The 19,388-nt window shown below is 43.2% G+C and overlaps 1 protein-coding gene across 4 annotated transcripts in view; it reads right to left on the bottom strand.

Moving 5' to 3' along the window:
* LOC123507834 (junctional adhesion molecule B-like) overlaps positions 1-19,388 on the bottom strand; it is a 157,435-nt gene that overhangs the window by 37,698 nt on the left and 100,349 nt on the right. For all 4 annotated transcript variants that reach the window (XM_045261086.1, XM_045261087.1, XM_045261085.1 and 1 more), the window contains one exon: positions 4,945-5,129. In XM_045261086.1, the coding sequence (XP_045117021.1) occupies positions 4,945-5,129 (185 nt within the window). The remainder of the gene's footprint in view (positions 1-4,944; positions 5,130-19,388) is intronic.

Here is a 19,388-nt window from a genome sequence, read left to right as displayed (position 1 = left end):
CCTCCTCCTCTACCGTTCTCATCTCCTTGTATCCTCCTTCCTCTAGTCTCCCGCTGACACAATCTGGAGGAAGGTTCAGAGTCTCGGGTTCACAAGATTGGAGCAGCTTTGCCCCCACGATGCAAACTTGAGTGTTTCGAACCAGGCTCTTTGATGAGTGGGTCTTCACCTCAGGTCTCCGCTTCCCCCATGCAGGAGAATCGAGCCTCTCTCCCAGGTCTTCAGTAGCGATTTTCTCCTCCTCTGCTTTTTGAGTTAGTGTCTCTCGTACCCCTCCTCCTCCTCCTCCTCCTACTACTACTACTTCTCCTTCTCATTCTTCTGCCCCCCTTCCTCTTTTTCTTCTCCTCCTCCTCTTGCCACTCCTACTTCTACTACTGCTGCTTCGATTCTATTCTATTCTATTCCTCACTCTCTCTCTCTCTCTCTCTCTCTCTCTCTCTCTCTCTCTCTTGGTATGGTTTTCTGAATAATTTTATTTTTCTTTATCACTTCTTTCACTAACCGATACAATTTTTCTTCCACTTCTTCTCCTGCTCCTCCTCCTCCTCCTCCTCCTCCTCCTCCTCCTCCTCTTCCTGCTCAGCCTCTTTTTTTTCTTTTCCTAACCAATAATTCTTCTCTCCTCAGGCCTCGGTCTCTCTCAAACAAAATCTTCTTAAGAAAACTTCGCTGCAGCCAACAATCTCCTGCGAGAGTTATGTTCTGTCGAGGTCAGATAAGCCTCCGGGTCTTAAAAATTTTCACGCGCGAAATCATTATTATTTCTATTTCTCCCTCTCAGTGATCCGCCTGAATCCTTTTTCATTATCAGGCGAAGGATCGGGATTTTGCTGGTATTTGCTCGAGATGAATGGGAATGTATTATACTTCAGCCTATCCATCAAAGGAGAGAAGTCAAAGAAAAAGTATATATCAAATAACGAAATAAATGGAAAGTAACTCGTAGAGATGTACATTAGTTCTACTGAAGAAAATAAGAAATAATGTCATTTTTCCACACGAAAATATGAAACCATCCACGGAAACGAATGTCTGGAAACGAGAGATTTTGCGAAAAACGAAATGAAAATGAGAGAAGCATCCTGGAGGGAAAAGGATCATGTTGGAGATGGTTATTAGGAGGAAGGGAAGGAGGAAACGGAGGAGGTAGAGAGGAATTCCAGGAAGATAGATAATAAAGAGACATAAGAGGAACAATGATATGAGAAAGAAGAAAATGAAGAGAAGGAAAGTGAAGAGGAGGAGGAGGAGGAGGAGGAGGAGGAGGAGAAGGAGGAGGAGGAGTAAAGCGTCAGGTGTCACTCAAAGGCTCAAGGTGTCTCTCCCTGCACGACACTTCGACACCAGAATTCTCGGAGGTGCTGCCATGCCACTCGCTTCACGCCCTTCCTGCCTCGAGATTCACGCCCTTCTTCCTTCCCACGCTCCCCTTCCATACACACACACACTCTCTCTCTCTCTCTCTCTCTCTCTCTCTCTCTCTCTCTCTCTCTCTCTCACTCATCACTTTCACTATATAGTACGCTCCTAACATTACTCCCTCACTCCATGTTACACCCCTCTTTCACTCCCTCTCTCCCTCACTCCCTCTGACACTTACTCCTTTACTCACTCCCTCCTTACTTCACTCACACACTCCGGGCCTCATTTCCCTCAACGTAGTAATTTCATCAGCAGCATCTGACACACTACACCTTCACTAATACACCTGCTCCAACATACTTGTCCAGCCTCACCTGCCCCACCACACCTGCCCCAATGCACCCGAGTCGCTGGTCCATACATAATTACACCGCCACTGGTAATTACTGCGCCCGAGAGAAACACGGAGGAGAAACGAGGCAGGTAAGATGTATTCGTAACGACCTGTCTGTCTGTCTGTCTGTCTGTCTGTCTGTCTGTCTACCTGCTCTCCTAAATGTATTCACGTAAGGCTCACAGTTAGTTTACGAGAGGTTGTATTAAGTGTTCAGTTATTTTCATATACTATACACTGATATACTAAAAGTCAGTAATAATTTGATTTTGACTTGTTTTTTTTTTTTCAAGACCGATATCGTAGAAAAAATAATAATACATCAAATAAGTCAAAGAAAATATAAACAAATTAACCTTTAGAACAAAATACGGCAAAGAGACCTAAACCAAAGAGCCGAATACAGAAAATAAGTGGGATTTTTAGAACTGGTTGTTGCAAAAAAAAAAAAAAAGAGTAAGAATTTCATAACCGGATATTGGAGAAACTTAAACTCTAGAAACGGACATAGGAAAAAAAATCTGAACCTATAATATTGAAGAAAAATCAAAACTTCAAAATCGGATATCACTGAGAAAACCCACACTTCAAAACCTGGCGTAGTAAACGGATACGAACATCAGAATCGGATATCAGAGAAACATCCAAACACAAAGAAACTCGAATTTCAGATCAAGACCACAAAAAAGAAAAAAAAAAAAAAACTCAACCTTATGAACCGAACATAAACAAACCGAATCCCAAACAGAATATCGAAAAAAAACCGAACTGCAAAACCGTAATATAGTAAGAAACCAAACTCTAGATCCGGAAATAGAAAAGAAACACCACCAACAGTAAAGGATATAATACAAAAACCCAGAAACCTGAAGCGGATACCAAGAAGAAAACTAAACTCCAGAACCGGATATCAGGCGACCCAAACTCCGGATATAGCACGAAGATCCAGCGTAGAGAGCAACCCCGGAATCCAAGCGGCGAGAAGGAGGCAAAAACAGGCGGAATACATACACAAGTACTCTGGAATGAACACAAGACGGCCGTGGTGGAAACACTTGCTACGCTGCTGGAAAATATACCGCCTTCCACTTGGTCATATCAAAGGATAATTTCATGTAAACTTTCTCATAATGGTTCTTTGATGACCTCGACTGCTGCTGGAGGAGGACGGGGAGATGGCAGGGGTAGAGGAGGGGGTGGAGATGAAGATGGTGGAGAAGGAGGAGAAGGAGCAAGGAGGTGGAGATGGCAGGGCTGGCGGGAATGAAGGAGATGGTAACACCCCTTCCCTTCCCCCCCCAGTTCAACACACGTTCTCAGTCGCCGCTAAAGGGCAACTGTAGGTGGAGGAGGTGGCGTGTGTCCCGAGGCTAAGCTTTGTAAGGTGAGTGTTACCTGTGTGTAGGTGTGTGTGTGTGTGTGTGTGTGTGTGTGTGTGTGTGGGTGAGTGGGTGGGTGTGTATACAGGGAGCAATGCATTTAGTGCACGTGTGTGTGTGTGTGTGTGTGTGTGTGTGTGTGTGTGTGTATGTATGTGTGTGTGTGTGTGTGTGTGTGTGTGTGTGTGTGTGTGCGTGCGTGCGTACGTGTCTGTGTGTGTGTGTGTGTGTGTGTAATTCACTGTTTGATCTGCTGCAGTCTCTGACGAGACAGCCAGACGTTACCCTACGGAACGAGCTCAGAGCTCATTATTTCCGATCTTCGGATAGGTCTGAGACCAGGCACACACCACACACCGGGACAACAAGGTCACAACTCCTCGATTTACATCCCGTACCTACTCACTGCTAGGTGAACAGGGGCTACACGTGAAAGGAGACACACCCCTCCACCCGGCCGGGGAATCGAACCCCGGTCCTCTGGCTTGTGAAGCCAGCGCTCTAACCACTGAGCTACCGGGCCGTGTGTGTGTGTGTGTGTGTGTGTGTGTGTGTGTGTGTGTGTGTGCGTGCGTGCGTACGTGTCAGTGTGTATGTGTGTGTTTCACTGTTTGATCTGCTGCAGTCTCTGACGAGACAGCCAGACGTTACCCTACGGAACGAGCTCAGAGCTCATTATTTCCGATCTTCGGATCGGCAGGCACACATCACACACCGGGACAACAAGGTCACAACTCCTCGATTTACATCCCGTACCTACTCACTGCTAAGTGAACAGGGGTTACACGTGAAAGGAGACACACCCAAATATCTCCACCCGGCCGGGGAATCGAACCCCGGTTCCCTGGCTTGTGAAGCCAGCCCTCTAACCACTGAGCTACCGAGGTGTGTGTGTGTTTAAGCAAGCCTCGTTCCAGTAATGCCGTCCCCAGAGCCTCCCAACACACGCCTACTGCCGGTAATGGATGGCATAACACACACACACGCGCCCTGATGCCGTGTGTGTGCCCGGCTGATTCAGGGCGACACGCGGAGACCGAGCAGAGGCACACACTGAACTGGCGGTATTTTTGTTGCGGAACGAGACACACGAGAGTTGTTTGGTATTGAGAAGGAGAAGGAAGAAGAGAAGGAGGAGGAGGAGGAGGACGTCTGAGATTGAAAAGTTAGAAATGCAAAAAAATAAAAATAAGATAAGAAGATGAAGAGGAAAAAAGGAATGATACTGAAAGAAAAGGGGAAAATGGAGACTAAAAAGAAAGTAATAAATGTAAGAAGAGAATCATGAAGGATCAGAAAGGAAGAACAAACAAGAAAAGAATTATTGTCACTTTTATGGCTATTTGGAATATACTTCGTCATTTTACAGATAAGTGAAATAGAAAATGAAAAGGAAAAGCAAAACCTGTTATATACCCTGTGATTTGGGTGTTTTCTTCTTCTTCTTCTTCTTCCTCTCCTTCCTTCATGTAAAATTCAGACTTCAAAGTGAATCTTAATGTAAAAGTAAAGTTGACACATCAGGATCATGCCATCATAACACGCTATGGTAAACACACACACACACACACACACACACACACACACACACACACACACACACACACACACACACACACACACACACACACACACACACACACACACACACACGTACTGATTTAATTCGAGACCTTCTTCACTATTGATGTAACTGGATTAGTCATTCTTTCCCACACTAAGCATCAGACCTCGTCATAAGTTGATATTACTACTACTACTACTACTACTACTACTACTACTACTACTACTACTACTACTACTCACCGAGCCAAAAACATCGGAGGGCAGAGGGCAAGCAAGCTTCGCAGACTCGCCCGGCAGGACCACGATATGGGAGTTATTTTGCAGCTGGTCTGTTATCAAGCCGCCACCACCTCCACCAGCGCCGCCCATCTCCACTTCTAGCTGCCCGCCGCCATCCCCAGCCACCTCCGCCCACAGCGCCGCCACTGCAAGGGAGGAACAGGTAGGAGTTACATTTGAGAATTCCATGTTCTCCGAAATAGAGAGAAAGGGGGATTAAAGGTAAAATCCTCGAGCATACACATTCACACCTATACACATATAGGTACAAATACAGGTACACACACACACACACACACACACACACACACACACACACACACACACACACACACACACACACACTGGTACACAAACATCTTAATAATACTTCCCCCTAGAAGAAACTGAGGATGAAAACTCCTACACACACACACACACACACACACACACACACACACACACACACACACACACACACACACACACACACACACACACACACACACACACACACACACACACACACACACACACACACACACCACTACACAAACACCTCACTAACACCCACCAAAAGAGCCCCACGTTCCCCAGCTCTCAGCCAGGAGGACAAACACACTAATGACGCCTTCAGGTGTGTGTCGCGGAATAACAGGTGTCGTTAGCATCACCTTTAACAGCTAGGGTGTCTCAGTCTTGTCTCCTGGCAGCTTAACACACCACCACTGCCATCATCACCACTGCCACCAACACCACCATTTAACATTTATATGCAAAATTATGCACTACTAATGTTTTCTAATTAGTGCACCTGAGATAGCACGAATACACATTTATTTAGATTTATTTACAGCTTTACTTAATGGAAAGACCTCAAAGGAACACAATGGAAGACCAAGCATCTAACTAGAATGTGATGATTTGTACTATTCAACATAAAGGAAGAGATAGAAGAGAATAAAGGAAAAATGCTTCGATTAGTTATACAATTAATAGTCTTTCTGCTTATAAGATAATGCATGGTGAATTTCTCATTCTCACTATACCATCACCTCTTCCTTACACTGATAAAAGATAAGAAGCAGTACCGGTGTTGTCTTCTGTTTAAAAATCTAAGAATATATTTACTGTTATCTGTTCTTTGCACCTGTACACTACACCAAACATTATCGCAAATACAGTTTCTTTTAAAACACTGCAACCACATAAATTTCACTTTAAAGAGCAAAGCAACTTAAGTATTGATTTTCCTTAAAGTATTGCATCAAAATCATCTCTTTTATTATTATATTAAAGTATAAAAATACTTTTTTGCAACACATTCACGCACTAACAGGTCTTAACAGCGGCACTCCTACACGCTTCCTTTCACTGATTTCACTTAAGACCACTAATTACTTATCAAATTGTTCTGATCAACCTCCCCTCTGAAAGCATTATAACTGCACTGCATCATTAGACTTGTATTGCGACTCATTAGACGGAGAGAGAGACCAGGCCCGGCAACACTCGTATTATTAATGTGACATATAAACGTGAGCCACAAGCGCCAAGCCCACGCCGCCATTACTATTGTACAACTCGTGTATAATGGAACACCAGTGTTGTGAAGGGTGGATATGGCGTGGCTGACGTGCTCCCTATTTATCCTCCTTTATCCTTCACCTGTGTCTCGATGGACTAACGAGGACGATTACCTAGGACTGAAAGAATCCCGCCGGCGTAGCGCACGAAGGCGTAACTTCAGCGCTGAGGCACGCGCCCCAGGCCCTAATGAGCCCAATAAAGCAAGAACTCGGCATTAGAGAACGTCATGATCACCACTAAATTGGGGGATTAATAGCCAGCCAGGATAAAAGGAGGGAGGGATGGGGGCGGGGAGAAAGGAAAAGCGTTCGAGGGATTGTGAAAGAAATGTGAGGTTTAAAATGAAAGATGAAATGACAAAATAGATGAAGAGAAAAGAGAAAGGATGAAGGAAAAGAGGAGGTAGAAAGGGAGCAAAAGAAAAGGAAGGAAGGATTGGAGGGATGTAAGGAAATACAATAAGGTAAATAAAAGAAGAGAAAAAGAAAGGAACTAAATAAAGAAAAGAAGGAAAAGGGAAAAGAGAGAGAGGAGGAAAGGAAAAGAGGGAGGGACACGACAATTACTAGATGGAATGAAAGAAAACGATTGGGAGAAAGAGCGAAGAATGAAGGTCGAAGGACGAAAAGATGAAGAAGTCGTTCACCACACACATACACACGCACACACTCACACACACACGCACACACACACACACACACACACACACACACACACACACACACACACACACACACACACACATTATTCGCCATTTACAATATCACGCTGCTGGGAAGGAGGAAAAAGAAGAGGAGGAGGAGGAGGAGGAGGAGGAGGAGGAGGAGGAGGAGCAAGCGAGAACGGACACGAAGTAAGTCTTGCTTGCCACGCCGTGACATAAATCCAGGTAGGTTCATTTAACAAGTCATTAACCTGCCTAATGAAGTCCCAAGGTGGAAGAAATGGTTACTACCTGTTTTATGTGTTTACCTGTCCCAGTGCCGAGCTTCATTTGGCAAGATTCATGACTTGACGATTATCTCTAATCCTCTCTCTCTCTCTCTCTCTCTCTCTCTCTCTCTCTCTCTCTCTCTCTCTCTCTCTCTCTCACTTGTGTTTTTTATTGTTTTTTTTTCTCTAGTTCTTATAATTTACCTTCATATTTCTTTTTGTTAAGTTTTCTCTGTATACTTTTTCTCTATCTTTCTCCTTCGAAAGCTTCTGTCTTTTTATCTTCCCATTATTATATATCACGACTGCAGTCACCACTACCAACACTGACACCACGACCTGTAACATCACTATTACTATCACCAACACGCGAACTACATACCTGTCACCACTGTCACTAACTCTATCACTATCACCATCATTGCAACCACTGATACAGGAACTACAGACTTCACCACTACAGTCCTATATTTTTCAATACATTAGTGAATAAATTAGTTAATTCATTATTTTTACTGTTAAAGTCCAGATATCTCTATTTCACTTTATCCTCCAGTCTGTGAGTTTGAACTTCTTATGAAGATTCCTCGGAAACTAAATTGAGTTTTCTATTGCTTCGTTTTGTTTGTATTCCGCTTCCTCTAAGCAGAACTCATTATATAAAGTTTTCTTAAATTTTTATTTCCTAAGTTGGTCTTCCTGACTCATGATTAGTCCCTTCAGTTCCAGGACGCGTTTTCATATTCATTCTATTTACTATTTGGTGATTTTACACAGATTCAGAAGTTTATGTGGGGGATTAAAATAGTGAAGATTGTGGCTATTAATCCTCTGACTTCCATATATCCTTCCTAATGGAAATAAAATCGTCTAATCATACCCAAAAATCAATTTAAAAATGCGTCTCAGTATAGATGAGGTTAAATCACAGCCACAACGATCAAGACCTCCAAACATGGAATATATGGAATTATTTTTTTTAAACACAATTTTTGTAGGAATATTTTCCCTCCATGAATCAATAATCAAACTACGTATTCATAAAAACGTACCTTCGACCAGAAAAAAATGAAACAACAAGAGAAAATAACTTATTCCCTTATTTCACCATCTCAATAGTAGTAGTAGTAGTAGTAGTAGTAGTAGTAGTAGTTGTTGTTGTTGTTGTTGTTGTTATTTTTGTTGCTGCTGTAATTGTTGCTGTTGTTGTTGTTGCTGTATTAGTAGTAGTAGTAGTAGTAGCAGTAGTAGTAGTAGTAGTAGCAGTGGTAGTAGTAGTAGTAGTAGTAGTAATAGTAGTAGTAGTAGTAGTAGTAGTAGTACAAAACAGCAACAACAACAACCACTACCTCATTCCTCGACATCACAAAGTAAACTCGTAATCGCAGTCTCGCCATCAATTTTTACTCCGAGGGAAGAGCGCGTTCTCTCCCTTCATTAACAAAGTAACAAAGTCCCTCAGTTCGTTTCCCGTCAGAGCAACATTGCATTTTTCATTATCTTTTATATGCACAAGTACCGTTTTCATTTATTTTCTTCCTTTGACCGTCCAAAGTATAAATAAATGACATCCAGTGGTGTGTGTGTGTGTGTGTGTGTGTGTGTGTGTGTGTGTGTGTGTGTGTGTGTGGGCGAGAGCACGTGGCCTTTCATATAACAATTTACTATTCTGTCATTTTATAGGAGCGACGAGGTAGAGAGATTAACGAGAGAGGGATTAAGAGGCTGGGTAATAACTGCGGAAGAGGAGGAAGAGGAGGAAGAGGAGGAGGAGGAGGAGGAGGAGGAGGAGGAGGAGGAGGAGGAGGTGGAGGAGGAGGAGAACGACGACGACGACAACACAAGCTGGCATGGAAAAAGGAGGTCACAAGAGAAGAGCCAAAACACTTCTCTCCTATCCTACAACACACACACACACACACACACATACACACCGACCTCACTCACTCACACAGCCTTACCAGTACGACCTCGCAGAAACTTTAATGAAACTCCGTCGACTTAGGCAAGATGAAGCGAGATGTGGGGGAGGAGAAGGAGGAAGAGGAGAAGAAGGAAGAGGAGGAAAAGTAGGGAAGGAAGAGAAGAAGGGCGTGGTCTGCTGGTCTCAACATCTTCAATATACCCACACCAGGTCCTCCTCCTCCTCCTCCTCCTCCTCCTCCTCCTGTGTGAAGCCTCTTCCTGGTGCCCCAAATGAAAAAGGCCGGAATCTGGGCTGACTTATTGCTCGACACATTGCTTCGCCTGACCTGATTTGCTGCAGCGAGATTTCGGCCGCGCCTTTTCTTTACCTTCAAGCCAACCAACGCGTCACGTCTCCAGGAAATGTGTTGCATTCACTTGTTCCATTTGTCACCTGTGTTCTTTCACGTCAAGAGGGACGGTGTGTGTGTGTGTGTGTGTGTGTGTGTGTGTGTGTGTGTGTGTGTGTGTGTGTGTGTGTGTGTGTGTGTGTGTGTGTGTGTGTTGGTAGTTAAGTGGTATTTGCTGAGAGAGAGAGAGAGAGAGAGAGAGAGAGAGAGAGAGAAGAGAGAGAAGCAAATATATAAACTCTCTCTCTCTCTCTCTCTCTCTCTCTCTCTCTCTCTCTCTCTCTCTCTCTCTCTCTCTCTCTCTCTCTCTCTCTCTCTCTCTCTCTCTCTCTCTCTCTCTCTCTCACCACACATACAAAGGCCGATCCGTCAGACGCACACACTAGAGCCTCTTGCAGCTAATCTTCCTTCACATACAAACAGCCTCTTTCTAGCACGGCCACAGCGACACAGACACAGGCCTGCCAATAGCCGGCCACAACACGGAAAGGAAACATTACATTGCGTTGTGTTGCGTTTGAGTCTTGCCACAACAGTCTATGCCACAGGCGGAAGAGAAATGATATACGAAGAGGAAAATTGTATATAAAAAATGTGATATCCTGCCTGGAGAGGAAATTAGAAAACATTCAGTATTTTCACGGACAGGTTTCTAATGTGAATAGAATTTATACGTATACACGAATAAGAGAAACAAGTAAGTAATGTAAAGGAAATTGAGAAAGCTTCTGCAGCTCCGAAGGCAAATATTGGAAGCCGAACAATATATATATATATATACATGAATATAATTAAGAGGAAGAGAAAGAGGGAACAAAATACAGAAAGACTCCCTACTCCAGCAAGCTACCAAAGGGCAAACAAACCATTTCCATACACAAAGAGGACTGAGGTAAAGGGAAGCACGCACAACAAGAAGAAAGTCAAGGGAAGATTCAGTATTCCACTCACACGAGGCTCCAAAGGCAAAGGATTTACTCTTCTCTGTTTACCGAATGTTCTCCGTTTATTCACCCGCCTTGACGACTTTCAGGTGGCGCTAATGTCCTCTCACCTCATTCCACTGTGCCGCCCACATGAAGCTCTGCACCTCCTCCCCCTCCCGCCCGCCTCTCGCAAAGCAAAACAGCAGCACCGAGGAAATTAAGAAGATTTTTATGAGTATTTTGCTTCTGGTGGAGTTTATGATATACGACCAGTGAGTAATGTGTTTGCCAGACTGTCCTTCAATTCAGGTAAAGGTAAGGCGATGTGTGTGTGTGTGTGTGTGTGTGTGTGTGTGTGTGTGTGTGTGTGTGTGTGTGTGTGTGTGTGTGTGTGTGTGTGTGTGTGTGTGTGTGTGTGTGTGTGTGTGTGTGTGTGTGTGTGTGTGTGTGTGTGTGTGTGTGTGTATGATCTATACTTCCACGCATGAACCGTGTGGTAGGTGCGTGCAGGAGTGCATGTCTGACTCCCTCGTGACTCACGGATCAAGGCAAGGATCACGAACACCTACCGGACGTCACGCACAGAAGAGAAGGAGGAAGAGGAGGAGGAGGAGGAGGAGGAGAAGGAGGGGACCGCGACATTCCGCCCCTGGTTCAAGCGTCAGGCACAATTTCAATGCCATTTCGTCTTTCCTTGTCCAGCACTTGGGTGAAAACTCGAGGAAATGTGGAGTCAGAGGGAGGAAGAGTGTGCGGGTCAGCATCAAGGCTAGTCTGGGAAGGTAAAATTGTTTCTAAGAAAGTTTGATTCCCTCTTTTCAAAGCACAAGCCAAGGTGGTCTCCAAAAGCGAGTGAGCGCCGAGTCAAAGCGACAAGAAAATGTAATTCTGTGCATGTGCATTACTGTCTCTCTCTCTCTCTCTCTCTCTCTCTGGTCAGACACACAGAGGCATACAAAGACGAATGATGGCAAACTTTGTGTGTGTGTGTGTGTGTGTGTGTGTGTGTGTGTGTGTGTGTGTGTGTGTGTGTGTGTGTGTGTGTGTGTGTGTGTGTGTGTGTGTGTGTGTGTGTGTGTGTGTGTGTGTGTGTGTGTGTGTGTGTGTGTGTGTGTGTGTGTGTGTGTGTGTGTGTGTGTGATAAGTTGCAGGTAAACAAAATCAGGATAATGAAGAGCCACTAGGCGGAAGATCAAGGCAGGATTCTCGACCTTGAAAATATGTGATGAGAAATAAACTGGTGGAAGGACGGAAGAAGCAGTAGAAGAAGGAAATGAAGGAAAAAGAAATAATATATCGCACATCTGAGAGTTAATACATTTTTCCTCAGCCGATCAAGGAAGGCAAGGGCGTCTGATGTTGGATTCATAACTTTACGAATAGATGAAAGAGAAGTGAGAATAGCTATCAAGGACGCGAAGGACATGAACAAATAAATGCGAGGTAAATATATAACAATAAAATGAGCAGCGAAATACAGGTAAATAAAGAAAATGATAACATAAAACTTGAGATTTAATATATATGTAATCTGAAAATAAAGGAGTGAATCTAAGTATCTGATTAAAACCTTTCTTACTTTTGTTGCAATATAATGAGAGTAATGATAATAATTAAGCTCTCTCTTCTAATCTGTGTTAGTAGTAGTAGTAGTAGTAGTAGTAGTAGTAGTAGTAGTAGTAGTAGTAGTAGTAGTAGTAGTAGTAGTAGCAGCAGTAGCAGCAGTAGTAGCAGTAGCAGTGGTTGTTGTTGTTGTTGTTGCAGTAGCAGCAGTGGTAGCAGTAGCAGTAGCAGCAGTAGCAGTAGTAGCAGTAGCAGTAGTAGTAGTAGTAGTAGCAGTAGTAGTAGTAGTAGTAGTAGTAGTAGTAGTAGTAGTAGTTGTTGTTGTTGTTGTTGTTGTTTTCGTTGTTGTTCTTCTTTTTATTGTTGTTGTTTATGTTGTTGTTGCTGTTGTTGTTGTTGTTGTTGTAAAAGTAGTAGTAGTAGTAGTAGCAGTAGTAGTAGTAGTAGTAGTAGTAGTAGTAGTAGTAGTAGTAGTAGTAGTAGTAGTAGTAATAGAAGCAGTAGTAGTACTAATAGAAACAGAGGTGGTAGAATAACTTCAGTAACAAAAAAAAAGTCAATAATGCAACAACAACAACGACAACAACAACAAACAACACCACCATTACCACCACTACCACCACCAACACCAACAACAACAAACCACAACAATAAACAACATCAATCACAACCATAACAACAACACAAAACATAATATCAACAACATGAACAAAAACCAAACAAGGCGGAACTGAGCAGGAAGGAGCAGGTCTGGGAGGAGCGGGTCGGGGCTGGGCGGGTTCAAGGAGGAGGAGGAGGAGAGGCGGGCCAACCAAATGAAGCGGTCCAATTACTCCCCGGGAAGCGAACATACATAGACGACCTTGTTATTTTGGCGGGCATAATCCAGCTTCAGCGCACATTAGGCGGGAAAGAAGACGCGATGATGATGCTGATTTTGTTGTGTAATTGAAAAAAGACAGAGAGAGAGAGAGAGAGAGAGAGAGAGAGAGAGAGAGGAGGGAGAAGACAGATAAAAAGAATATAACACCAACAATGAGCCAGTAATTACAAAGCTGACCTCGTAACCTCTATTTGACCTTGAGGAAAGAGAGAGAGAGAGAGAGAGAGAGAGAGAGAGAGAGAGAGAGAGAGAGAGAGGAAGGAACAGCATGGAGGAAAGGAAGGGAGGAGAGGAGGAATGGAGGTAAATTCATCTGGCTTACGTTAGGGAGAAGGAAAGTATGATGGAGGATTTCTTTTTTTCCTTCCCCTTGCTATTTTTTACTTTTTTTAAGCTCAATGAGTATTTGTTAACTTTATGAAACATTTATGAGAGCAATTTTCTGTGTGTCTGTGTGTGTGTGTGTGTGTGTGTGTGTGTGTGTGTGTGTGTGTGTGTGTGTGTGTGTGTGTGTGTGTGTGTGTGTGTCATCTGGTATTCACGGCATATGAGGAGAAAGAGGAGGAGGATAAGTATGAGGACGAGGACGAGGACGAAGAGGAGGAAGAGAAGGTGGAGGAGGAAGAGAAGGTGGAGGAGGAGGAGGAGGAGGAGGAGGAGGAGGACGTTAATCGTGGAGTAGTCGATAGCGGTACGAAGTTGGCATGTGTTGGAGGTAATGTAATGTCAAGCAATCTTCTCTCTCTCTCTGTCTCTCTCTCTCTCTCTCTCTCTCTCTCTCTCTCTCTCTCTCTCTCTCTCTCTCTCTCTCATTATTTGTACCTTATCATCGTGATTTTTTTCTTTTTATCATTTCTTATAATGTTTACTGTTTTTTTCAATGATATTCTTTTCTTTCTCACGTATCTTCTGCTTAACCTATCTTGAGGCCAAATTCTTCTCTTCATGCTATGTATCTGCCCATCTGCTCCCTTATCTTTCAAATAACAACAGCTCTTAAAGTCCTTACTGATTCGTTCGACGTCATTAGCTTGGTAGTTTAGGCGGTAGCAAGTCTAAAGGCCTTATTCAAACCTTCTTGTTCTCTCTCCACCACAGTTTTTTTTTAAGGCCACAGAGAGAACAAGCCAGTTTTTCAAGACAATTTCTCCTTTTAATAAACTAGATATCTTGCCAATCTATCACCAAAACCATAAAAGGATTCTTAATAACACCAGTATTTTCAGCTGAGACCTTTGGAATGCAGTGATGGTAAGAGAGCAAAGCGTTTCAGAATACACGCTTAAGTCCCTCGTTCGAATCTCGGGTCACTGTCTAGATTTTCTCAGGTGACTCCGCGCTTCTAGGTTCAGGCAGACTTAAGCCTCTGACTGCCAGTTGATGCACCTCTCCTTAATCACCTACCACCCTAAGACAAATTTATTCATTCTACTGTCACATCCAATCTTTGAACTGAGAAGAAACTGATAAAGGTATTCTTCATCATTCTCTTGTATGCGTTGAAGATTACAAGTATTGATTCTGGTGCTGCTATTTGTTTCGTCTCGCAGTAAAAGGGTTAGTTTGGCTTAAGGAGGTTATAGGGCTCTGTGAAATTAACAGATACTGGTTGTTATACTCATAAACACCGATGTCTTGTGTTGAGTGGCAATCCTCAAGAGTATGGCACGATAACAGCCTTAATCCATTCAATATAAACGCATTTTTACCATGATTTTGTGTATGATAAGACGATTTTATTTCCATTAGGAAGGGTCTATGGAGGTCAGAAGATTAATGGCCAGAGTCTTTATTATTTCAATCCCCACATAAGTTTCTAAAGTTGTATAAAATCACCAAATAGCAAGCGAAATGAATATGAAAACGTGTTATTGTAATGAAAATGTTAACTCAACATTAACAACAAAAAGCCAACTAAATTTGACCATATCAACGCACAAAACCATATAATTCACAATCCCAACCTATATAATTAAACACAATCCATTTAAGACTCACAATCCCTACATACATAAAAACAAAACCTAACAAAAACACGCAATCACAACCTGACTAATCCCCCATGAGACCACCACACCACTACCATCACTACTATACCACCGCATCACCACCATCACTACGTCACCACCGCTAAGCACCTCCACTAAACTTTAGCCTCGCCACCTGCCAGCGTCACGTCTCATTACACTCTCCCTTCCCATCGAGCGCACGGCGAGAGCAAGTCACTTAGACTCGAGTTCGCTGGGGAAAGAAACGCCAGAGGAGTGAGAGGGAGTAGATTAAAACACGTTTTCTTCATATCTTCCCCGCGGTGGTAATTCGGACCTGTGTATTAATCTCACGGGAGGAGGGAAAAGAAGGGAGGGAGGAAAGGAGGGATGGGAAGAGGAGGCAAAGAGATGGATAGGAGAGGGAGGGAGGAAATAAAAACAAGATAAGGGAGTACGAGAAGAGCGTGTCGGGAGGGAGGAAAATAGGGAGGAAGAGAAACAGAAACCAGAGGAGAAAAAGGGATGGAAAAAGAGGGGAGAAATAGAAGGGAGGGGAGAGAAATTGAAGCAAGGGACAGGGAAGAACGAGGAAGGAGTAGGAGGGAAGGATGAGACTAGAGACAAAGGGAGGGAGGGTGGAAGACAGGAGGGGAAGCGAGGGACAGAGGGGAGCGGAGACATTCAAAGGAGCAAAGGATACGGAAGGAATCGTACATCAAAAGGAGGCAAGTAAATGTGGTGGTGATGTCAAAGAAAATGAAGTGTGTAGGGAGATCTTATTGCTCTCTCTCTCTCTCTCTCTCTCTCTCTCTCTCTCTCTCTCTCTCTCTCTCTCTCTGTGTGTGTGTGTGTGTGTGTGCGTGTGGTAGTCGCCTCGCATGAAATATTCTTTTTAATCCATTGATCGCTCTCTCTCTCTCTCTCTCTCTCTCTCTCTCTCTCTCTCTCTCTCTCTCTCTCTCTCAAGCTAACCTTTTACATTTCACTGCTCGCTTATTTCTGTCGGTCATAATTTATCTCTTAACATACGAAGGTAACAACGACGCTCACCCGGCAACGCGGTGCTGGAAATAAGGACTCACAAAACAGGATGCGAGTGACTTACAAGAAAAAAGATAGGGAGATCAGAAAATAGTAAAAATGGGACTAAGGTAAGAGAGAGAGAGAGAGAGAGAGAGAGATTAAAACATAGGCATCTTTCTTTTTCATCATAACATATACTTTTTTCCTTTTCTTTTTTCACCAGTAAGAGATAATTAACTTCTTTTAGGAGCTTCTTTTCCTGCACCTCAAACAGTTCCCTAATCGTGAGGTGAGTGTCTGCTTGCATATTTATTCTATTACGTACCTACCAGCCCTTACAGTTCGTCTCTCTCTCTCTCTCTCTCTCTCTCTCTCTCTCTCTCTCTCTCTCTCTCTCTCTCTCTCTATCTATCTCTCGTAAACATTAATTTTCCTTATTCTTATTTATGTATCTATTCATTGACCTACACATCTATATATTCATTTACCTAACTATACATTTATCTATCTACCTACTTGTCTGTCTACCTAACAGTCTATCTATTCATATATCATCTATCCACCCATCTATCAGTCACAAAGACCCACGTAGAGATCTAATCAATCCTCAATGCGAATTCTTTCCTTTAATTTCACCTTTTTCTATCTCTCCTTCTCTTTCAGGTAAGTGCGCTGCGGGGTTCACTTCCTCCTTACCTTTTCTTTCCCGTTATTCCTCTGTTCCTCCTACCTATCGTCCTCCGTAACCCTCCTTACCGTCTCTCTCATTCCCTTCCGTCTTCCTTCTTGCCTCTTTCATAACCTCTTCATTCCCTCCTTTCCTGCAAACTCTCCTCTCTCTCTCTCTCTCTCTCTCTCTCTCTCTCTCTCTCTCTCTCTCTCTCACAAAGGCATCCATCTATCCAACTGTTTACAGTCCCTTTCCTTCCTTTCTCCGACACACACACACCCACCCACCCACACACACACACACACACACACACACACATAGACAACGAGCCGCGTCACGTTTTCCAGCACACACACTGACAGCACGTGAGACTTAAGAAAAAATGTGTTACACGGAGGGGAAGACTCGCTTGTTTCTATTTCCATCAAGGTTATTGTCCTACTGAGGGTTGTGGGGAGGAGGCGAGGCACGGCTGCCAGGCATTCACTGTTCACATCTCATCCAAAAGTGCGAGGGAGTGAGGGTAGAAATAGTGCGGCAAATAGCAATGAGAGAGAGAGAGAGAGAGAGAGAGAGAGAGAGAGAGAGAGAGAGAGAGAGAGAGAGAGAGAGAGAGAGAGAGAGAGAGAGAGAGAGAGAGAGAGAGAGAGAGAGAGAGCACTAACTGTCCAGGAAGTTTGCAATATGTGTTATCATCATTTAGTCTTTATCTTTCAAGAAAATGTTGCACGGTGTATTTTTCCTTCCTTGTTGTATGTGGCAATAAAACTGTTGCTGCTCTTCCCTTAAGATTATTGCGGCAACAACTGGACTCAAATTGCACGAAGTCAGGGAAAAGAGGCACATTTTTTAAAGCCAATATCAATTCACATCTATTCACATACACCTCGTCTAGAGTGAGAGAATATATCGAGAAACAAATGATATATACGAACATGCAATGTGTAATAGAGATGAATGAATTAAAAAGAACATTATAAATAAAAAAGTAAAACTCTCTCTCTCTCTCTCTCTCTCTCTCTCTCTCTCTCTCTCTCTCTCTCTCTCTCTCTCTCTCTCTTACTTGTTCCGTTACTAGATAATAAAATAAGCACAGAGATACAAGAAACGATGTGTGTGTGTGTGTGTGTGTGTGTGTGTGTGTGTGTGTGTGTGTGTGTGTGTGTTCAAAGATTTGCATACGAGGCACTATTGATAGACAGAATAGACAGATAGTAGACAAAATAGACAGAAGTAGACAAAGATACTGACAGACCGAAAGTGTTAGGGGAAGTCAGTAGAATAACAGATGACTCTCAGTAAGGTCTAGTAGCTTGAGCACTGAGACTGACTTTCGTTCCCAGTATACGCCTCCTGCATAACTGAAGGCATGGCGATGATGTATGCATAAATAACACCGAGACATGCATTAGTAAAGCGAACCAAAAAGAGAAGTGAAGGAAAGTAAAACAAAAGTGAAATTTCTACCTTTCTGGTTTTACGCAGATAACAGGCAGGTAGAGACAGACAGCTGGGGGACTTCATAATAGTCACAACAAAAGACAGAAGTTCCACACGTTCATGAATCCTCGAGAGAACGACAATAGAGACGAATGAATAAACTATGGCATAAATATAAAAGCAGAATAGCTAAGCCTCCCACTTGACACAGGCAGACAATGGAGAGAAATATACAACCAGACGAAGAGGAGCAGCAGCTAAATTGTACATATCCGCCTGAATGCAGAAACTAGTCACTCATCTGAACAGGCACAACAAACACTGATGCCTGATTAGAATGCATGATCCTTGCATAAATAAATGAATTAATTAATAACCAGGCAGATAAATGAATATATAAACCTAATGGAGGCCCAAGTAACGGTCATCATTAACAGTAACAACTGCAAATCAAATAATTCCACTCCAGAACACAGGTATTCTTAATCCTCACTCATCTTTGCCTGTTCTTCATATGTGTACACCAGGACAGAAAGACAACGCAAGGCAATGCTCATATCTCCTAATTCCTGAAGGCGCAGACAGACAATCGTAACGGCTTTGTTTATTTACAGCTCATGAACATTACCAATTCCTAACATTACTTCTTATACCATTCCATTTTCTTTTATCAGTATATCACTTCATGTTGCATAATATTTTCCTTTTTGTACAGCAGCATCAAATCCTGTCGTGGTAGTCTGTCAACTTAACATGCGCTGCAGCGATGTGTCCCGAAATAACAGACACGACAGGCACAGCAAACACAGCAGACACGGGAAGTACACGCACAACATACGAGCGCAGCAGACACGGATGCTGCAGCGCCTTATATAAAACCATGAATCACAACATAAAGACAAGACACAGCAGAGGAAACAGACACAGCAAAACAATAAACCAAGACTCACGAAACAAAAACAAAAGACACAGCAGAGGGAACGGACACAGCAAACCAGTCAAACCAAGAGTCACGAAGCAAGAACAAAAGACACAGTAGAGGAAACGGACACAGCAAAGGCAACCATTCATAACAGTCACAGAAGTCAAAAC

This window comes from Portunus trituberculatus, chromosome 23 (assembly GCF_017591435.1).
Source record: "Portunus trituberculatus isolate SZX2019 chromosome 23, ASM1759143v1, whole genome shotgun sequence".
NCBI classification, from domain to species: Eukaryota; Metazoa; Arthropoda; class Malacostraca; order Decapoda; family Portunidae; genus Portunus; species Portunus trituberculatus.
Note: the sequence above shows the minus strand (reverse complement) of the source record. Positions and strands in the feature narration are given on the sequence as shown.